Source organism: Octopus bimaculoides, chromosome 1 (genome assembly GCF_046866305.1).
Source record: "Octopus bimaculoides isolate indiv1 chromosome 1, ASM4686630v1, whole genome shotgun sequence".
Lineage (NCBI taxonomy): Eukaryota > Metazoa > Mollusca > Cephalopoda > Octopoda > Octopodidae > Octopus > Octopus bimaculoides.
Genome location: NC_142928.1, coordinates 173705991 through 173725158, shown reverse-complemented (window position 1 = coordinate 173725158; position 19168 = coordinate 173705991). Strand labels below are relative to the sequence as shown.

The window sequence follows — 19168 nt, the reverse complement described above, 5'->3', positions numbered from 1 at the left end:
TTGGCAGGCTTAATCAATCAAATTGAACTCAGTATATTTAAGCCTGATATTTATTCTACCAATCACATTTGCCAAATTGCTTAGTTACAGGAATGTAAACAAACCGACAACATTAAGTGAAAAAAGACAAACATAAAAATGTTCATTAACAGGGCACACCTGTGGTGGAAACAATAAGATAAATGATTTTCTTTTACTAAAGAACACTGTAGGCCAGTGGAGTTTCAAATGGAGGCAAGACTTGGCAATTATGAGTGCTTAGTGAGTAAGGAAGGAGCTCTATCAAGGATGCTCTATGCTATGATGGGGAGGTTGTCTCAATGGTCCTAGAATCTCCAGATGAAGAGCGACAGCAAAGAGGATTTTCTCCTATTCCTACACCTGAAGGAATGCATTGTATTTTCCTTTAAAATCATGTATATATAGTGTCTTGGAATGCCATCTGATTGTTTGGGGGTGGCTGTATAGAGCACAGATTTTAGGAGGTAGGGTCTTCCCAAAAGACAGTTGGTAGGACTCTATAGGGTGGATGTCATAACATTGAAAATAATCTTTAATCTTTAAAGAGTTTATGATATCTACTGCTTTTTAATTAGCACCAGGTAGGTCCTAGCTATACAGTGGAAACTTATAGATTGCATGGCAGATTAAACCAGATTACTTTTCTCTAACTCTCTTGGGGTTCAGTGGTGGAGGATCCTCCATAAACATTAACTTATTGGTAAAGCCATTATTTGTTAGTGCTTTGTTATAATGGGATGTGTTTCTGTTTACAATTGTTGCACAACATCAAGACAAGAACACACACATGCAGTGCATGTGTTTTAGTTTCCATTTACCAAATTCACTCACAAAAGCTTTGGTTAGCTTAGGGCTATAATAGAAGACACTTTCCCAATGTATGTATAGTGGGATGAATATGAAACCATGTGATTATAAAGTGAATTTCTTAACCACATACATACATATAGGTGCAGGTATAGCCATGTAATTAGGAGTGTGGTTTTGCAAGGCAACTCAGGAGGTTGACCAATTCCTTGCAAGGGAAATAGGGAGAAAGAAACTGAAAGAAGTCCACTGTGTGTATGTAAGTGTGTGTGTGTGTGTGTGTGTGTGTGTATATATATATATGTGTATATATATATATATATATATATATATATATATATATATATATATATATTACTTGTTTTAATCATTAGACTGCAGCCAGGCTGGGGTACCACCTTGGAGAGTTTTTAGCGAAATGAATTGATCCCAGTACATGTTTTTAAGCCTGGTACTTATTCTATCAGTCACTTTTGCTGAACCACTAAGTTACAGGGACATACACAAACCAACACCAGCTGTCAAATAGTGGTGGGAGACAAACACATACGCAATGATACATGCATGCATGCACGCACACACACAGGCTTCTTTCAGACCAGCTCTTTTATGTCATTCACCTGTGGGCTTTTGCTTTACAAAAGTTTGGCAAAAGAAATTTTGTTGCTCTAGACAACATAATTCCCACCTATTGCACTATTGTGACATGAGTTGATAGAGCTGTTTCTGCCCCCACTTTAAACCAATTCTGAACTTCTCCATTTTCTTCTTTCTATACATCAATGAGCTATTTGCCAACTACACTGAGTAAATCTTACTCCAGTGCAGATGACATTCCTTCATTCCTCGTTAACCCTGCATCATCCACATGCAACCAACACACCCCATGCTAAACCTGCTTTGATTCTATAAACAGGGACCTTAAACAGCAAAAAACTCAAAAGAAAACCCTATCTCAACAAAGTTCTGGCAAAAGTAATTTTGTTTCTCTAGACACCAACAAAATTTACATGATTCACCAAAATTTCCACCAAGACACTCTGTTAATGTGCAGCCCTCAAACTGCTCTAAAGTGTAGGGCTTCATTACCATTATCACTGTCCTGGTAAAAGCACACTCTTAACATATCTAGGATTGCATCCCTCTATTCAGAGTTTCAGAGTAAGATATTTCATCGCCCAATAACTGCTGACACTAGAAGGTTCAAGTGAAGCACACAAGGGAGTATTGCATCCACATTTGGGATGGTGCTGCTGTTATATGCACGAACATACTGCACTGAACCCAAAGAAGGACTACTTAATTGACTGGCATTCAAGTACTAATGGGCACACTCCTAGCTGCAGACCAGCTCTATCCCCTCTCTCTGTTTTTTCTTATATTACTATTACAGCCTGGTTCTAACTTGTTTTGTAGTCCCACCACTCAGTGACCAGCAACTCACTTGTATTTCCATCTTGCTCCTTTTATATACATACTAAAATTGTTGTATACAGTGCTCAGGTGCACTACAACTAAAAAACAAAAAAAAAAAGACCCCCCCCCTCAACCCAGCACGACCAAAATGCCCAGTCCTCCCTCCTCAGCATATCAGCCTTTTCGAATTTCCTGTCTGCTCATATCTTGCCAAAGATGTTGACTTGTAACAGTTTAAGTGGAACATTTAAGGCATATATTTCATATACATAAAAAACAGGTTTATATACACAAGCACTATATATTTACATACACACACACATGCAATTAAATAAAAACATATTTTGTTAATGCACACTTTTTTTATATATGTGTGTGTGAGTGTTTATACATACCAATATTTTTGTTTATATGCATTTTAGATATTGTTTTTATTTAAACAGGAAAAAATTGAGTGGGGGTATTTAGAACTAGAGGTTCTTCCTACTACAAGCCCTTATTTTTTAAGTAAGAAGTTTTCATTTTTATTCCTGGGGAATTTGAAAGTTCAGAATCAGTGGATGATTAAGAGAAAAATCAATGAATGTCACTAGTCATCATCTAACTATAATAGATGGTGTGACTGTTTGTAGTAGTAGCTTACCATAAATAGATAACAGATACATACATGCACATTGAAACATATAGAGACATAACGTATATACATTCACACACACACGTACATAAATAAATACATGGATTGGAGCCTGGTGTTGCCATCCGGTTTCACCAGTCCTCAGTCAAATCGTCCAACCCATGCTAGCATGGAAAGCGGACGTTAAACGATGATGATATATATATATATATATATAGATATATATATATATATATATATATATAGATATATATATATATACACACACACACATGCACATATATACATACACACATACATGTATGTATATAATGAAGATGAATAAACTGTATATTAAATAATATACAAGGTGAATTCTTGATTTATTGCAACTGCCTCTGTTTTCAGAGATGGTTGACCAATAATTTAGTGTCAATTGTTACCAACTCTGAATGAGAAGGGGAGATAATCTTAAGATCCTCCAAAACTGATATGCTTTTAAATAACAGCTTGATTGTGTGAAAAGGACAGCTCAAGACATGTTCTGCCTCGTAAGACATCAGCAGCACAGCAATTGTCCACCTTAACTATAGCATATGTAACACATTCATATATACAAAAACAAGTAAAGCACATATATAGCCTCATTTAGTGTTGGCACAAATTACCACCAAGCTTTAGGTCCATGCTCACTAGAAGTAGGGATTATTACATTAAGTAAGGAATTCATATTACATGTAATTTAATATATTCCTGTTGTTCAAATATAGGAAAATCAGCTTAAGTAGTCACCCCATCTAAGTATTGCTAAGAGTTCTGCTAAACAGACTTAAGGGGAAGGCAGAAGAAATCCTTGTAGAACAGGCTGGATTTGGGCCCCCAAAAGAGTACTGTGGAGTAGATATTTAACATCAGACTGCTCACTGAATCTGCAGCACTAATCTGACTTCTGTCACAACTTTGACTTTAAAAAGGCATTTGACCATGTTTAGTATGATGGGTTGTTGCAGAATTGATGAAGAATTACAACTTTGACAACAACCTCATCAAAGTAATCTGAGCAATGTGTGAAAACTCAAGCAGTGCAGTTCTTCTGAATAACACTGGAGAATTCTTCAGAACAACAGTGGGTGTTCGACATGGATGTCAACATCTTCCTGGAGAACAATATGCAAGAGACATTCCAAGACTTCTACTCTGTGCCTCCATTGGAAGACAACCCATCTCCAACTTGGACTTTGCTGTTCGGGAGCAATGAAGCAAAACTCCAGGAGCTCATCACCAAACTGGAAAAAGTATCAGGAATATATGGGATAGAGATCAGCCCAGAAAATAGTAAGATCCTGGTTAATAGTAACAATCAGAACACAGCAACCAACATCATGTATGTGTGTATATTTATTTACATACATCTATCTTTCTATCAATCTATATGTGTATACACAAACACATCTATATGTGCATAACTACATATCATATATATATATCTATTATCTTTTACTTGCTTCAGTCATTAGACTGCAGTAATGCTGGGGCACCGCTTTGAAGGATTTTTAGTTGAACTAATTGACCCCAGTTCTTCTTGTCTCTTAAAGCCTGGTACTTATTCTATAGGTCTCTTTTGCCGAACTGCTAAGTTACGGAAACATAAACCCAGCAGCACCAGTTGTCAAGCAGTGGTGGTAGGAAAGACACACAGATACACATGTATGACAGGCTTCTTTCAGTTTCCATCAACCAAATCCACTCACAAAGCTTTGTTTAGCCCAAAGCTATAGTAAAAGACACTTGCCAAGGTGCCATGCAGTGGGATTGAACTTGGAACCATATGGTTGGGAAGCAAGCTTCTTACTACACAGCCGTGCCTGTACCTGTTATGTTATAATAATGATATTTCAGATCATTGTGTAAAAATATAATGGGAAGTACATCCCTTGCACCAAGACCTTCCTCAGTTAATACAATTCAAAAATATAAACCAACTGATAGAATTTTTTATATACATAAATGGTCAGGGCAGTAGGAGTGGGTTGGCTACTAACAGGAAGAATATGTATAGAGACAGTATAATTTTGTAATTATATGTTATAGGGAATTTTGTTTTATTTTTGGTATATCTCATCGCTAACATTCTATATATGTACATCTATATATATATAAGCATGTGCATGTAGATTCAGTGTTTGTGCATGCGAGTCTATGTATATAAGTCCGTATGTATATAGATATATACTTTTGCTACACACAAGTATGTCTGAATCTGGATCCCTAACCCATATGGTTTTTGATTGACTTTTTTTTTATTATCTGTGTGAATAACATTGATTAATAATATACATTTTTCTGTGCAATTTTCTGGTGATCTATATATATGTTATATACACATTTGTCCCTATTAAGACATTTTTTTAATGAATATCCTTCTATATACACCTCATATACCAACATCATTTACATATTTTGCATTTAGTCAATCTTTTGATCAGCTTTTTATTGTGTCTGTTCTTTCTATGTATCTACCCATACACATATACATATGTACATATATATATATATACATACATGTATATACACACACTCATGCTAGCATGGAAGGTGGATGTTAAATGATGATTACACACTCAGGTGTGTGTGTGTGTGTGTGTGTGTGTGTGTGTGTGTGTGTGTGTGTGTGTGTGTGTGTGTGTGTGTGTGTGTGTGTGTGTGTGTGTGTGTAAGCAGAAAAGACAAATAAACAAATCTAAGCAAAAGAAGTGTATTTACATGGAATGCTGCATATACAAATACATGAAAGGTGTAATCAAGTCTTATCTTTACAGCTGTTTCAGATAAGCAATGATAGGTGCCATATTCACATTCATTATGTTAGGGGGTCTAGTAATATTGTAGCACTAGTTTAATCTCCCCCTAAACTCTTCTTCAACATACTCAAATCCAACTCCCCACACCAATATAAGTACCACTCCATTTTTAATGAATCCATTATAAACTCTCCTATTCCACCACACCTAACCTTGGATCCACCATCACAGCTTTGAATCCATATAAGATAAAACCTCTACAAAAAAGGCCCTGTTAATTCCTACCATGACATCTCTGATGATGATGTGCAAATATCACTCCCATAGCATTACAATAACATTAACTCCCAATAACTATTTTTTAGCAAATATAGATCACCACTATTTCACTGGGCATAACACCCCTAATGGAATCATAACTGAATGTTCAAATATAATGGAGGATGTAAAGCCTACTATTAACTTTAACAACATCTATACTGTGGTTAAAACTACTATTAATGATAGTGGCATGAATACCATTAATGCCAGCTATAATAATTTGGGTATGAGTAATAACAATAATTATAATATGTATTATCCTGACCATGCCAACTATCTTCATCCTAATAAAGATTATGATAATACTCATAATTCTAATCATAGAACTAACAATCATGCTAAATATATGGACTTTGATGAAGCTCATAATGCACCACCCATAACCCATCATAAAAAGATGTGTAATTTAAGAGTACCTATTAATTGCCCTTTGAGGGATAACTGCTTACACTATTATGTTGTTTTTAAATGTAGCGTTACTAGTACATGAACTCACTCTGCTAGAATCTGCATTAGTGCAACAATCAATTTTAAGTGCTGTTTCTTGCACATCTGAGCTCATTTTTCAAATATTATTAGGAAATGATCTACCTACCTCGTCACCCACATCCACTAACTCTAAGCTGAGGGTATTTCCCATAACAGTTTCTGATTCATACTTAATGGTTGAATCTGATTCTATGTGTGTGCATGTACACATGTAAATTTGTGACTCCATGTCTTGGCATAACATAATGGTTGCAAGCAAGTGTCAGTCATACAAGCACTGTCATCCATTTCCAGCCGAAAGGGAACATGACCTTACTTGGAAATAGGTAGTCAACCATTGAAAACTTGCCTCAACAAATTTTGCTTGACTCATGCAAGCCTGGAAAAATAGACTTTAAAATGATGATTGTGTGTATAGATATATGTATATGCATACACAAACACATTTCTCGGTGAGTATGTGTATAAACATGCATTTATACATATCTATGCATATCTCTGTACATACATACATACATACTTAATTCATATATACGACAAGATGTGTAGACTTATTAAAATATTCATAGGTTTCAAAATTTAAACATGCACTTGATTGTCAGCAAGATCTGGTGACTAGTATTTTCCATATCTGCAACACTTAAAATATTCATTTTTGACTCAGAAAAGGAATCACATTTTTTTATATCTTTTAACATTAAGACAATCTGAGCTGTAAAGGTATGGTTTTGATATAGACACAAATAATGAAGCTATATCATATTTTAATTGAGCAATAATTATTGCATTCTGGTGTTTTCTCCGAGTAATAAGTGATCCTACATTTGTGAGAAAGCCAATCATGCACATTTTCTTTCAAACAGCATTGTTTTGAAGATTTGAATTGATTTTCATACACTTGTGCATAATCAGTGATTGTCCTTGGCATATTTCTTAACAGTAAATAAAACTGAGTTATAAATACACCTTTTGTCAATTGTACCCTTGGAGTGAATATATTTTATGAGATTATCTTAATTATTTGATTAATTTCTTCAAATTTAGTGCATTTTTCAAATAATAGTCATCATCATCATTATTATTATTATCTCAATATTCACTTTTCCATGTTTACACAAATTTTCTGTCTGGATGGCTCCTTAGTTGCCAGCCAGTCCTCTAAGTAAAGTAATATTTCCCGTAGTCCTTTCAATACGAACAACACAATGGCTGGACATGATTTTATAGGAGATAGCAAACAAATGACACTGTTTGTATGATGGTTAAATTTATTTACAACCAATGTGCTGTCTCAAGATAAAGCAACACACATACACACAATAAGCTTCTTTCAGTTTCCATCAACCAAATCCCCTAACAAGGCTTTTGTCAGCCTGGACCTATGATGTGAAACACTCACCCAAAGTGCCACACAGTGGAATTGAACCCACAATTACATGGTTGGGAAGTGATCTTAACCACGATGCTATATCTGCACTAATAGTATCATATGTATATCATTTCATTTCTAATGTTACAAATTCTTTTTCTTTAATAACCAAGCACAAGCACCATCTGAGCACGAGTATCAAATCATTGCTCTATGTCCACTACTTCCAGAAATCAGTTTCAGATTCTAATGTGTTACTTTAGCGGTATATAACATCAATGAGGTTGTACTCTTTGCTTTGATGGCACAAGTAAATGCATTACATTACTGTGAATCAAAGCAGGAGCATATAATAAACACATATGCACACACACACATACATATACACATATTCATACACACACACATACATAAATACATATAGTTATATATACATACACACAAAAAAGTCAACATACCCATATATGCATATAGACATATATATGCATGTATACACATGTACACACACATATGGACTCACCTGTAAATTTTGCTGAATGATTTTTTTAGGTGATTGATTGACTGAACATATGAAACAGCTGAATACTTTATAGGCATATGTATCGATTGTAATTTTCAAATAAAATTAACAGGATAAGGTTGGACCTTAGAAGTATAGGTATGGTCCATTCCATGTGGTTCCACAGTTTCTATCTACCCAATTTCACTCACAAAGCTTAGCTCAACCAGAGACTGTGGTAAAAAATACTTATTCAACATAACTCAGTGGCAACAATGAGGTTCCAAGTTCAATCCCACTGTGTTTAAGTTGGGCTAGTGCCTTTACCATACCATTGGGTTGACACAAACCATGTGAGGGAACTTTGGTAGAGGGGTAACTGCAAAGAAGGTTGTTGGCTTGACTGTACCTGCAATTTGAAAGTCCAGTCTAATGATACTGTGACAATGACTTTACTTGAGAATTACATGAACAGCATAAGTGTCTGTGGAACACTCAGCCACTTTGCATGCTAATTCAATGAGGTAAACCTTCCAGTAAATAGAAGTGGATGATCATACATCAAAATATAATTATACACACACACACACACACATGTGCATGCGGCAGTGAATTGCAGGAGCTGTTAAATTGCTTTGAAGTGATCATTTTGCCTCTCTGTGTGCTGCGTTCAAATACTGCCATGGTCAACTATGCCTTTCACCATTTCAGGGTCAATGACATACTACTGTACTGGTGTTGATTCTTCTTTTTCTCCTGACTGCCTGTTTCTCTTTCTGGAAGAAAATGGCTATTGTCTGACTTGGAGAAGATGGGCTCCTCCAGATCAAAGAATGCCCAAAGTAAACCATATATTACAATCACTCCTATATGGCACCACCAGAAGTTGAGGATTGAAGACAAGGCATATGCACACACATGTATACACATATACTAGTACACACACACATATACACAAATACATACATATATATATATATATATATATATATATATATGCACCTACATACACAGATGCAAATATATATGTACACACACACATGTATGTGAAACCAATGCCAGTGTGATGAATGATAAATATACAGAAAAGAGGTTGGACATTATCAGTCAAAATAGTGAATAAACCAAGGATAGGTTATCAATAATAACATATCTAAACTATTTAGGAATATCGTATCAAGGAAATAGTTTTGAAGATAATCCGTTAGATTCAGCTAATAATTTTACTTTGATATTAAAAGAGTAACTTATTCCTGTGTAAAATTCTTTTTGTTTTCTCTTTTGAATGCTTCTCAGAAAAGAATACATTTTGTGATTATGAAAAGACATATGAATGTATAATTACATTTTCTTTTCTAAATAAACATACACCTTGTTCAACAATAGCAACAGAGATGAAATTAAAAGTTAGAAACATCTGCAGTGTTTAGGTAGTAATTTCCAATACAGGAAGAATACAAATAATTACATTCCACATGAAGCCTTGTGATTAGATTACAGACCTTGAATGTTAACAATTATAGCTTAAGGCTAAACTAAATCAGTGTCTTTGTCGTTAATACAGAAAACTCATGTTGATTATCTCACCTAAGGGCTAGCAATTTGGAAATTATCTTTAGTCAGGAGAAAATTCTTATTATATCAAGTTGTTAAACTGCAAACTACATGAAAAAATATTTTTAAATGAAAAAGTTAGAAAGCAATATATGATACTCAATTGATTTCCAACATTAATAGCCTTCACAATATAGTCTATACAAATTTAATGTTAAGTGAAGAAATTTATTTTATTTTCATGTTCAATTTAATGAAAAATTAAAAATATATTTTTCAAGGTGCTTATGAAAATTTACAAAATGCCAGGCCTTATATGAATTTTTGTTGCATGAAACCAAACATCATATTGAATATGAAATCTCTTCATGCTACCAAGGCATTAAATTGGACATACCATATGATGGACAAGATTATTTTTACAGTTGGATTTAAAAAAAAAAGCATACTGTAAATTAATGAAAACTTATTCCTATTTAATGTGGAACTGGACAGTTTCATTAACACAAACATTATTTGAAAACAGAGTTGGTGAAACCAATCAATATATTTAGAAACACAATATTAATACTTTGCCAAGTCCAACAGTGAATCTATGAACTTTACAACAATTCAATAGAATCTATTGATTGCACATACTTGGTTTATCACACTGCTCCTTGATATAATCTTTGATAAACTAGTCAGACTATCTCTAGCTGTTAATGTCATTGTTTAAATTTATGATAACCTATTCAGATAGAAAATGTGTATATATCAGGTTTGTTAATCTGCATTTTATTTGTGATAATAAAAACAAATTATATAATTTGCCAGTCATCAGTAGAAGTAATTATAAAGAATTCGATTACAGAATTTGTTTATTACTTCCCCTTTTTCTAAGACAACAATTTCTACTTTCATTTTTAAAATGAATTACAGTAAGAAAACAAAATGACAAAAATAGAAGAATAATCAGATTATTAAGTTAAATCAACAGAAGGAAAGAAAAACAATGAAATTTTCATATATGCACAAAGCCAAATAGTTTTGTCCTTTTTGGTGGCAGAACAGTTGATTAAACTATGGTTGACTGATAAAATGATCAAAGCCAAAGTTGACATCAGCAGGATTCGAACTCAGAATGTCAAGAACACTCTAAGTAATTTTGCTTGACACTCCACAACCTTCAATCATTGATTTCTAACATTGGCACTGGACTTTAAATTTTGATTAAATAGTGCATCAGTACTTGACAATACTTATTTTTGTTTTATTAAGCTTAGAAAGATGCAAGACATAGTTGAGTTTGATAGGACTTTATTTCAGAATGTAACTAAATATTGCAAGGCATTTTGTCTAGTGTCCTACTGATTCTGCCATCCACTGCCATCAATAACAGCACAATTGAACATCTACTAAGCATACATCATCACCTCATTAAAAAAAAAAAAAAAAAAATATTTTGAGCTATAACGGTGCTAGGTGGATGATTAATTGAGGGATAATAACCAACATTTCATCTTTTGAAAAAATTACAAAACTCAAATCTGTTAAAATTTCTTGTCTAAATCAGGTGTTTTCTGTTTTTGTAATTTCGAAGTAATTTCATACAATATTACTACTTAACATCTAGTTAATGTCTGTTTTCTCCACATTATGTTATGTTTGAAAGAGTTCAGCAAACACAGCATTTTTCAAGCTGTATTTTGAAATATACCTAAAAACCACACACAATACATACAAATTAGAAAGCTAATGACACTTGTAACTGATGCTCTCATTGAATTAGTAGTCTGAACATTTTTAGAATTTAAAAGCAGCAACGGTATCAAAAATGTTATGCCAAGGTATAAAATTGACTCGACACACACACATACATACAGGTAGATGGATAAGTAGGTAGATTACAGTAAAAGTAATGCAGACCATCTACTAATTCTGCCATCCACCACCTTTTAATAATAACAGGAAAAATAAACTAGAAAATGATTGGGTGAAAATTGTGAGAATGATTACTGATGGTAGTTGGTCAACACACACACATACATATATATATCACAAAAGATAATGCAGGTTGGTCAGTAAACAACACTATTTTGCAGTGGAATGCAAACATTTAGATAAACAGATTTCTTACATCTACCGTGATTTTTATTTCAGTTTATTTTTTACTGAAATAACAGGTTTGGGAAAAAGAATAACATGTGGGAAGGGCATATTACATACATACGTACAAACATATGTACACATATTTCAATAGGTTCTTCAAATATTCATTCACTCAATGGGTATGACAGTACTTGATAAATTTATTCACTCACCAAATGCATAAGTGAAAATAAAAATTATAATTGTAGCCTCTTCTATTGCTGCTACAATGGCCTCTACTCATCTAAACTAACTAGCTGCATATTATCGCCACCCATCTCTCTTCCCTCTGTCATTTGATGCATTTCACCTTCTAGGTCTTGCATCAAGTAACTCCTTCGATCTCTCCCTTTGAGAGCTGTAGCCCTCTGAAATTTCCTGGGGAGGAGGAAATCTGCAAAATAAAAAAGTATGAGCCTTGTTCCATTCTCTCCCTATCATATAATCCTGTCCCATAGAAAGATGAGATGTTTGGGGGGGAAAAAAAAGGTTAAGCAAGAGTAGTTCTAATTTCTGTCCCCAACATTGTAGCAAATAGACAAATGTAATTAATATTCTTCACCACCAACCCCAACATGCCTACTTCAAAATAATCCCATTATTTAATGCATGTAAACATAAAACACTCACACAAAATCATTCAGTCATGGAATATCAATAGATTTAAGTAGGTGTGGGCAAATAATTATAAAATACTTGTTTGGAATTGCTAATTTCTCCTCATTATGCACAAACAGAATTTGAAAAACAAAAAGAGTAGGGGCATTCTATTTCAAAGGAAGCGACAAGTAATAAAAATAATTTCTAATTCAGGCACAAGGCCAGCAATTTGAAGAGGATGAGACCGGTTGATTAAAGTGACTCCATTTTTTTGACTAGTCCTTTCTTGTTTTTAATCAACTCCAGAGGGATAAAAGGCAAAACTAACCTTAGGAGGATTTGAACATAAAACAAATTTCAAATAGAAACCTTATGAAATGGAAGGTGTGGTGTAGACTGGATATTTCTCCCACAAACTATGCTACTCATGAATTTCACCTTTTAATCGTGGAATAAACTTAGTTTCTTAGGAGATATTCAGAAGAGATATACAATGTTATGATGTTTGTTTTTCCAAGAGTTTGGCAGTGCATTGGCCTAAATTACTTTTCTTTCATAGCTACAAGACCGTAAACTTGGAATGGAAGGGGGTAAAATTAATTGAATTATACCTGTACACACTGAACAGATCCAAAAAAAGATGAAGGACAAAGTCTGCCTCAACAGGAATTTAACACGGAATGAGGAGATAGTTTACTTTAACCGTTCACTATCTTATCTACTTAATGCCCTTAGTAATCAATGAACAATAATCTTTTCTTTCAATTTAATTATATTTCTCATCTAGGTACAAAGCTGTTTCGCAGCAGAGAAACAATGTCTGTGGCTTTCCACCCAAAAGCTTTATTATCACACAAGTGAAGTTAGCAGTCAAATCATTTGTACAGAAATAATACTGATTTCCTAATTACGTATGGAACTTTTTGAGTTATAAAGGAAGAAATAATTATATTTAGTAATCATTCATAAATAACAAATAAAAAAAAAAAAAAAAAAAAAATCATGTAATACTTTTCAGTAAAACAATCGAAATGCCTGAGACTGAAATCAAGACTATATACTTTGTCTTTAATAAATGAAGACGCTGGGAATAGCATACGAATATCTCCTAAAATTATGACGGGAAATATCTGATTTCGAAGGAAAAAAATTCTGTGATAACAGTATGATGGATTATATTTCAAACATTAAAAGTAAATGACACAAACCAACTTTCCCTCCCCACCATCAACCAAGAAAATGCACTTAATTGCCGAAGGATCTTCACTAAATTGTCAAACAACACACAATCTTTGCATACATGGGTAAGCACAAACCAGTTGTCAATTTCAGGTAAATACTCTAACAAGATATTGGCAGGCTTGGAAGTGATGAACACTACCTATCTTATATGGCTTAAATGTGAAAATAATACACCAGTATTCAACAACTTAGCTATTATTTTCATTATATTCTAGACATACGCAAATGGAGTTATTTATTCATCCACCATCGAATGGAGGGATGAAATTTTATGTGAAGCATCTAACAGTAATTAATCCAGGATATAATCCCATAACATCAATACCTACACACTGCAGTTGATCTTTAACAATAATAACCCCACATATTCAAAAACGACTTTTATGTATAAAGAAAGAGAAAGAGAGAGAGAGAGAAAATAAAAGACATGAAAAATGATGACCAAAATATCGTACTTATAATTCTTTTATACATTGGCCACAGTTAGCAGCTAATCAATGCATATAAAATTAACAGTATTTAATATTCTCACCTACACCTACAAAAATCTACACCCACACACTGGTATTTTGACAAGATATTTGATTACAACCCGGCATTTTAGAAATAGCGAAGTTGATAGAAAAGATTTTTTATGTTGTATCAGTGGCTTTAAACTAATAAACCCAATAGAAAACGCAAAAGAATATCATTTTTTCCTGTCTTACAATCCCAATGGTATTTATGAACATAAGGGGATTAAATTACTAAATGTAACCCAATGGGAAACTAAATTCCTCCGGTTATATCTCGTATTGCTTATATATATATATATATATATATATATATATATATATATATATATATATATATATATATAAAAGTCAAACAGTTTAAAAAGAAAAAAATAGGTTTAATAGGATACAAATATTTAAATCCAGAATACTTTATATTAACGTTATGCCATGGAATGGATGAAATTACATAAAACCAACAGATGTGAATGGATGGGGTTCTCTGCTGGTATGATTGGAAATCTGACGGAAAGGTCTTTAAATATACAGCATAACATATTAGTATTTTCCGTTTTTTGGGGGTTTTTTTTTCTTTATAAATTCATTCCGTCTCTGTTTTATTATCAAATAAATTATGCAGAATTCACGTTAAAAATATACAATACAGAAAAAACCTTTTACAGAAATAAATAAATTGAAAATCCATGAGAGAAAGAGAGAGAGAGAGAGAGAGAGAAGGATGTGTTAAAAAGATGGCGGAAAGGTTGAAAGTAACGAAAAGCACTTCTTGCTTTTTTAGATGCCAGAATAAAAAAACAAATAAATAATGAAACACAGATGAAGAAAACAAAAAATAAACGACAAAAATTTGTTAATGCGGTAAAATCCGAGAAGTTCTATGGTTGAAGACAATATTAAAATTGTTATCAGCTTCAACATCAGTTGCTACAATTATGTCATTTCAAGTCATGTCTATATATGAGAATGAAAGTAATGAAACTTCCGACTTGCACTTCGCTATACATATATATATGTATGTGTGTGTGTGTGTGTGCGTGTGCGTGTATATATATATATATACACACACATATATATATATGTATGTATGTATGTATGTATGTATGTATGTGTGTGTGTATATGTATATATATATATGTGTGTGTGTATATGTATATATATATATATATGTGTGTGTGTGTGTGTGTGTGTGTGTGTATATGTGTATATATATATATGTGTGTGTGTATATATATATATGTATGTGTGTGTGTATATGTGTATATGTATATATATATATGTGTGTGTGTGTATATATATATGTATGTGTGTGTGTATATGTATATATATATTTGTGTGTGTGTGTGTGTGTGTGTGTGTATGTATATATATATATATATACATACACACACACAAACGGTACTTGTAAACAATTCTGCCAGCAGTTACGTGTGTATACACACACACACATGCACGTAGGTGTTATGGTAGCAGACTACTACGTGAGTATATATTATAATCGTCTGCGAAGGAGACAGAAGCAATAAATTCAATAAATAAATTAAAAGAACTAGCAAAGTCGTGTGTGCCAAACACGTATGTGTTTGAATGTGTTGATACATATACGAAGGAAGACCACAAAAATCATAATTAGAAATGAACCAAATGACCAATTAGGGAGATTTCCAACAAAAATGAGAAAATAAAACGATATGCATTTTGGACAGCGGAGAAACTTAAACACCTACATAGTACAAACGAGAGTGTTTCTATGCTGTCGCTCAAATTGCTAGAAATAGTAGACAAATCTCCTTTAAATCAAACCCCTAAAATCTTAAAAAAATAAGGCCACTTTGGATAATGTCGACTGGAATACACTAAACATAAAAATTAAACAAAATAAAATAAAATAAAAGCAGGATGGCCATGGTTTAAAATGCTTTTGATTATATGTCTGCTCAATCATGGTTGACCTAGGGTTATATAGTAATAACACACCTACTTAGTGTGTTATTCTTTTTTATATACTATATTGCTGCTGTATATATTTTAATAGAAAACGAAGGAACATTTTGATGTCGAATATTCATTGCACTACCTTCACATCGACACATATATAGACACATACACACAATATTTGATTGTCATCAATATAGACAATGCTGAAGATCGATATATTGATATTCCACTTTATACTGATAAAAAGAAAAGAAAAATAAATGAAATGAAACGAAACATTAAGCTCGACTTCGAATCGGAGGAGTTATATGTAGAAAGCGAAAGTCCTTTCCCATCAAAGTAGCATATATACCCATAAAGTATACATTCTCTGGGGGTGTATGTAAATATATATATATATATATATATATATATATATATATATATATATATATACACACACATATAACCCGCTAACGAGAGGTTATATACAAGAAAGGAATGGTAAATTTTAGTTCTTTAATTACAGAGGCCATTGTACAAAGAAATGAAAATAAAATCAAATAAAATTACGATGGTGTATATATATGTATGTTTATAATATATGTATATATAAACATTATAAGGAAATGATTGACTGAGTGAGACTTCGAAGTTTCGGTTTACTTACTAATCATCATCATCGAACTGTCTTAGTAAGACGAAACTTCGAAGTCACAGCCAAAATTTTCGTTGTGGAAATTAAATATGGTACTCCAGTAAAAAAAGTATCCAATGATCCTTCAATTTAATACTCAACTGTTTTTGATATAACATATATACACCTATATACCATCTCCTTCATCTATTCTAAAAATCTCCCATATGAAGATATCATCATCATCAGCAACGCAGTATATTATATGGCTATATATATATATATATATATTCAATAATAGGATGAATTCTTTTACAAGAATTTATCAAGTAGCTAGCGTGAAAAAAACCTCATAAGGGAAAAAAATCCATCATTTATTCCCCAAAATATATTTATTTATATAAGGGCATTACTATACAAGAATGCCCTTATATATATATATATATATATATATATATATATATATATATATATTTATATATATATATATATATATATATATGTATATATATATATATATATATATATATATCATCATATATTTAGATTACGAACATGGAACAACAGGTAGACACATACACATATTAAAAATGAATAGAAATCCAGTTAAGAATTATAATTTTCGATGTGATTTCTCTTTTTTTTTCATCATGTTATCCTTTAAAATTCAGACAGGAACACAACAGAAAATACATATACATACATACATATATATATATGCATATATATATATATACATCCACATATATATTTTATATATATATATATATATGTATATATGTAATTTGCTTTAATGGTTTATACACTTACTTTTGATGACCCTGTCCGTAGTAGACATCTTACAGTCTGTTGTGGTCATCGTTCTCGGGTTATTTTAAAATATATATATATATACGTATATATATATATATATATATATATATATATTAATTATATATTCGGTTTGATATATATATATATACGTATATATATATATTTCGTGTATATGAATGTATTATTGTGTTGTTTGAAATAAATATATATATATATATTTATATATATTTTTTTTTACGTTTCCTTTTTTTTTGCAAGGGTTTGGGTTTTTTTTTTTGGTTTTTTTTTTTGTAAAAAAAATAGAAAAAAAAAATATTAACTCCTTCCCGGCGACTTCGTTTGTCAGCCGTCGGTAAATTGCAAAGGTAGTTGTTTTACAGTAAAGCCTTCCGACAGTCCTTGGTTCCTCTTAGTGATGGTATTCTGAACTGTAATAACAGGCAGAAACAGCAGCAGCAGCAGTAGTGGTTGTAATAGTAGTAGCAGTAGTAGTAGTAGTGGTAGTTGTTAAAGCTCTAGCAGTAGTAGTAGTGGTGGTGGTAGTTGTTAAAGCTCTAGTAGTAGTAGTAGTTGTTAAAGCTCTAGTAGTAGTAGTAATAATGAAGTCTTCACTCAATAATACCGCTGTTACGACTACAATATAAGAGATCATAGGATATGTGTATATATATATATATACACATATATACATATGTATTAATTTTTTTTTTCATCGACTGGCCGTTAAATCGTGAAACTACTAAATAGGAATAATATCAGCTTATATTATTTTTCTAAAAATAACCCTCCCCCAAACAACTGAATATAACGACAGACACATATATGTTGTAAATGACAGTCACAATGTTAATAATAAAAGCAGGCCTTTTTTCTTTTTATTCATATAACTAAAAAGGTGTGTGACTATTGTGGCTATGAGATATATATATATATAACTACGAATTACTCGGGTTTGGAATCGGTGTGCATATACGTATATATATATATATATATATATATGAATATTTATTTATTTAGAACATGCATGTCCTTAGCACTCTAAAAAATTAGCTGCGAAGTCTTTCTGGGGGGGGGTTGTGGTGGACTGCCATAAAGTGTTAGGCCAGTCACCGGGATAAAAGAGAAACTAGAAACAACAATCGAAGACCTTTCAAAAAATTCAAGATGGCGTTAACAACATCTCATTTGCAAACGCGCGGCAGCAGCAGCAGTGACGGTAGCATTAAGATCAACTGTTGTAAGAGTGAGGGGGAAGGGAAGTGGGAGATAGCAAGAGAGAGAGAGAAAGAAAAAGAGAGAAGCAAAAGCAACGCGATCAAATCAGCAGAAGCAGCAGCAACAACAACAGGCATTAACAGTCGTAAACATCAACAAGAGCAACAGCAGCTGAAGCAGCAGTGACTGTAGCCACAGAATCAACTGCAACA

The 19168-nt window shown here is 32.6% G+C and overlaps 1 protein-coding gene across 5 annotated transcripts in view; it reads right to left on the bottom strand.

Annotated features, from left to right (window-relative positions):
• Positions 1 to 17897, bottom strand: part of LOC106874522 (protein phosphatase 3 catalytic subunit alpha) — a 175157-nt gene extending 157260 nt beyond the window's left edge. For all 5 annotated transcript variants that reach the window (XM_089362800.1, XM_089362779.1, XM_089362785.1 and 2 more), the window contains exon 1: positions 17739 to 17897. In XM_089362800.1, coding sequence (XP_089218926.1) covers positions 17739 to 17787 — 49 coding nt within the window. In that variant the 5' untranslated portion in view covers positions 17788 to 17897. The remainder of the gene's footprint in view (positions 1 to 17738) is intronic.
• Positions 17898 to 19168: the final 1271 nt, after the last annotated feature.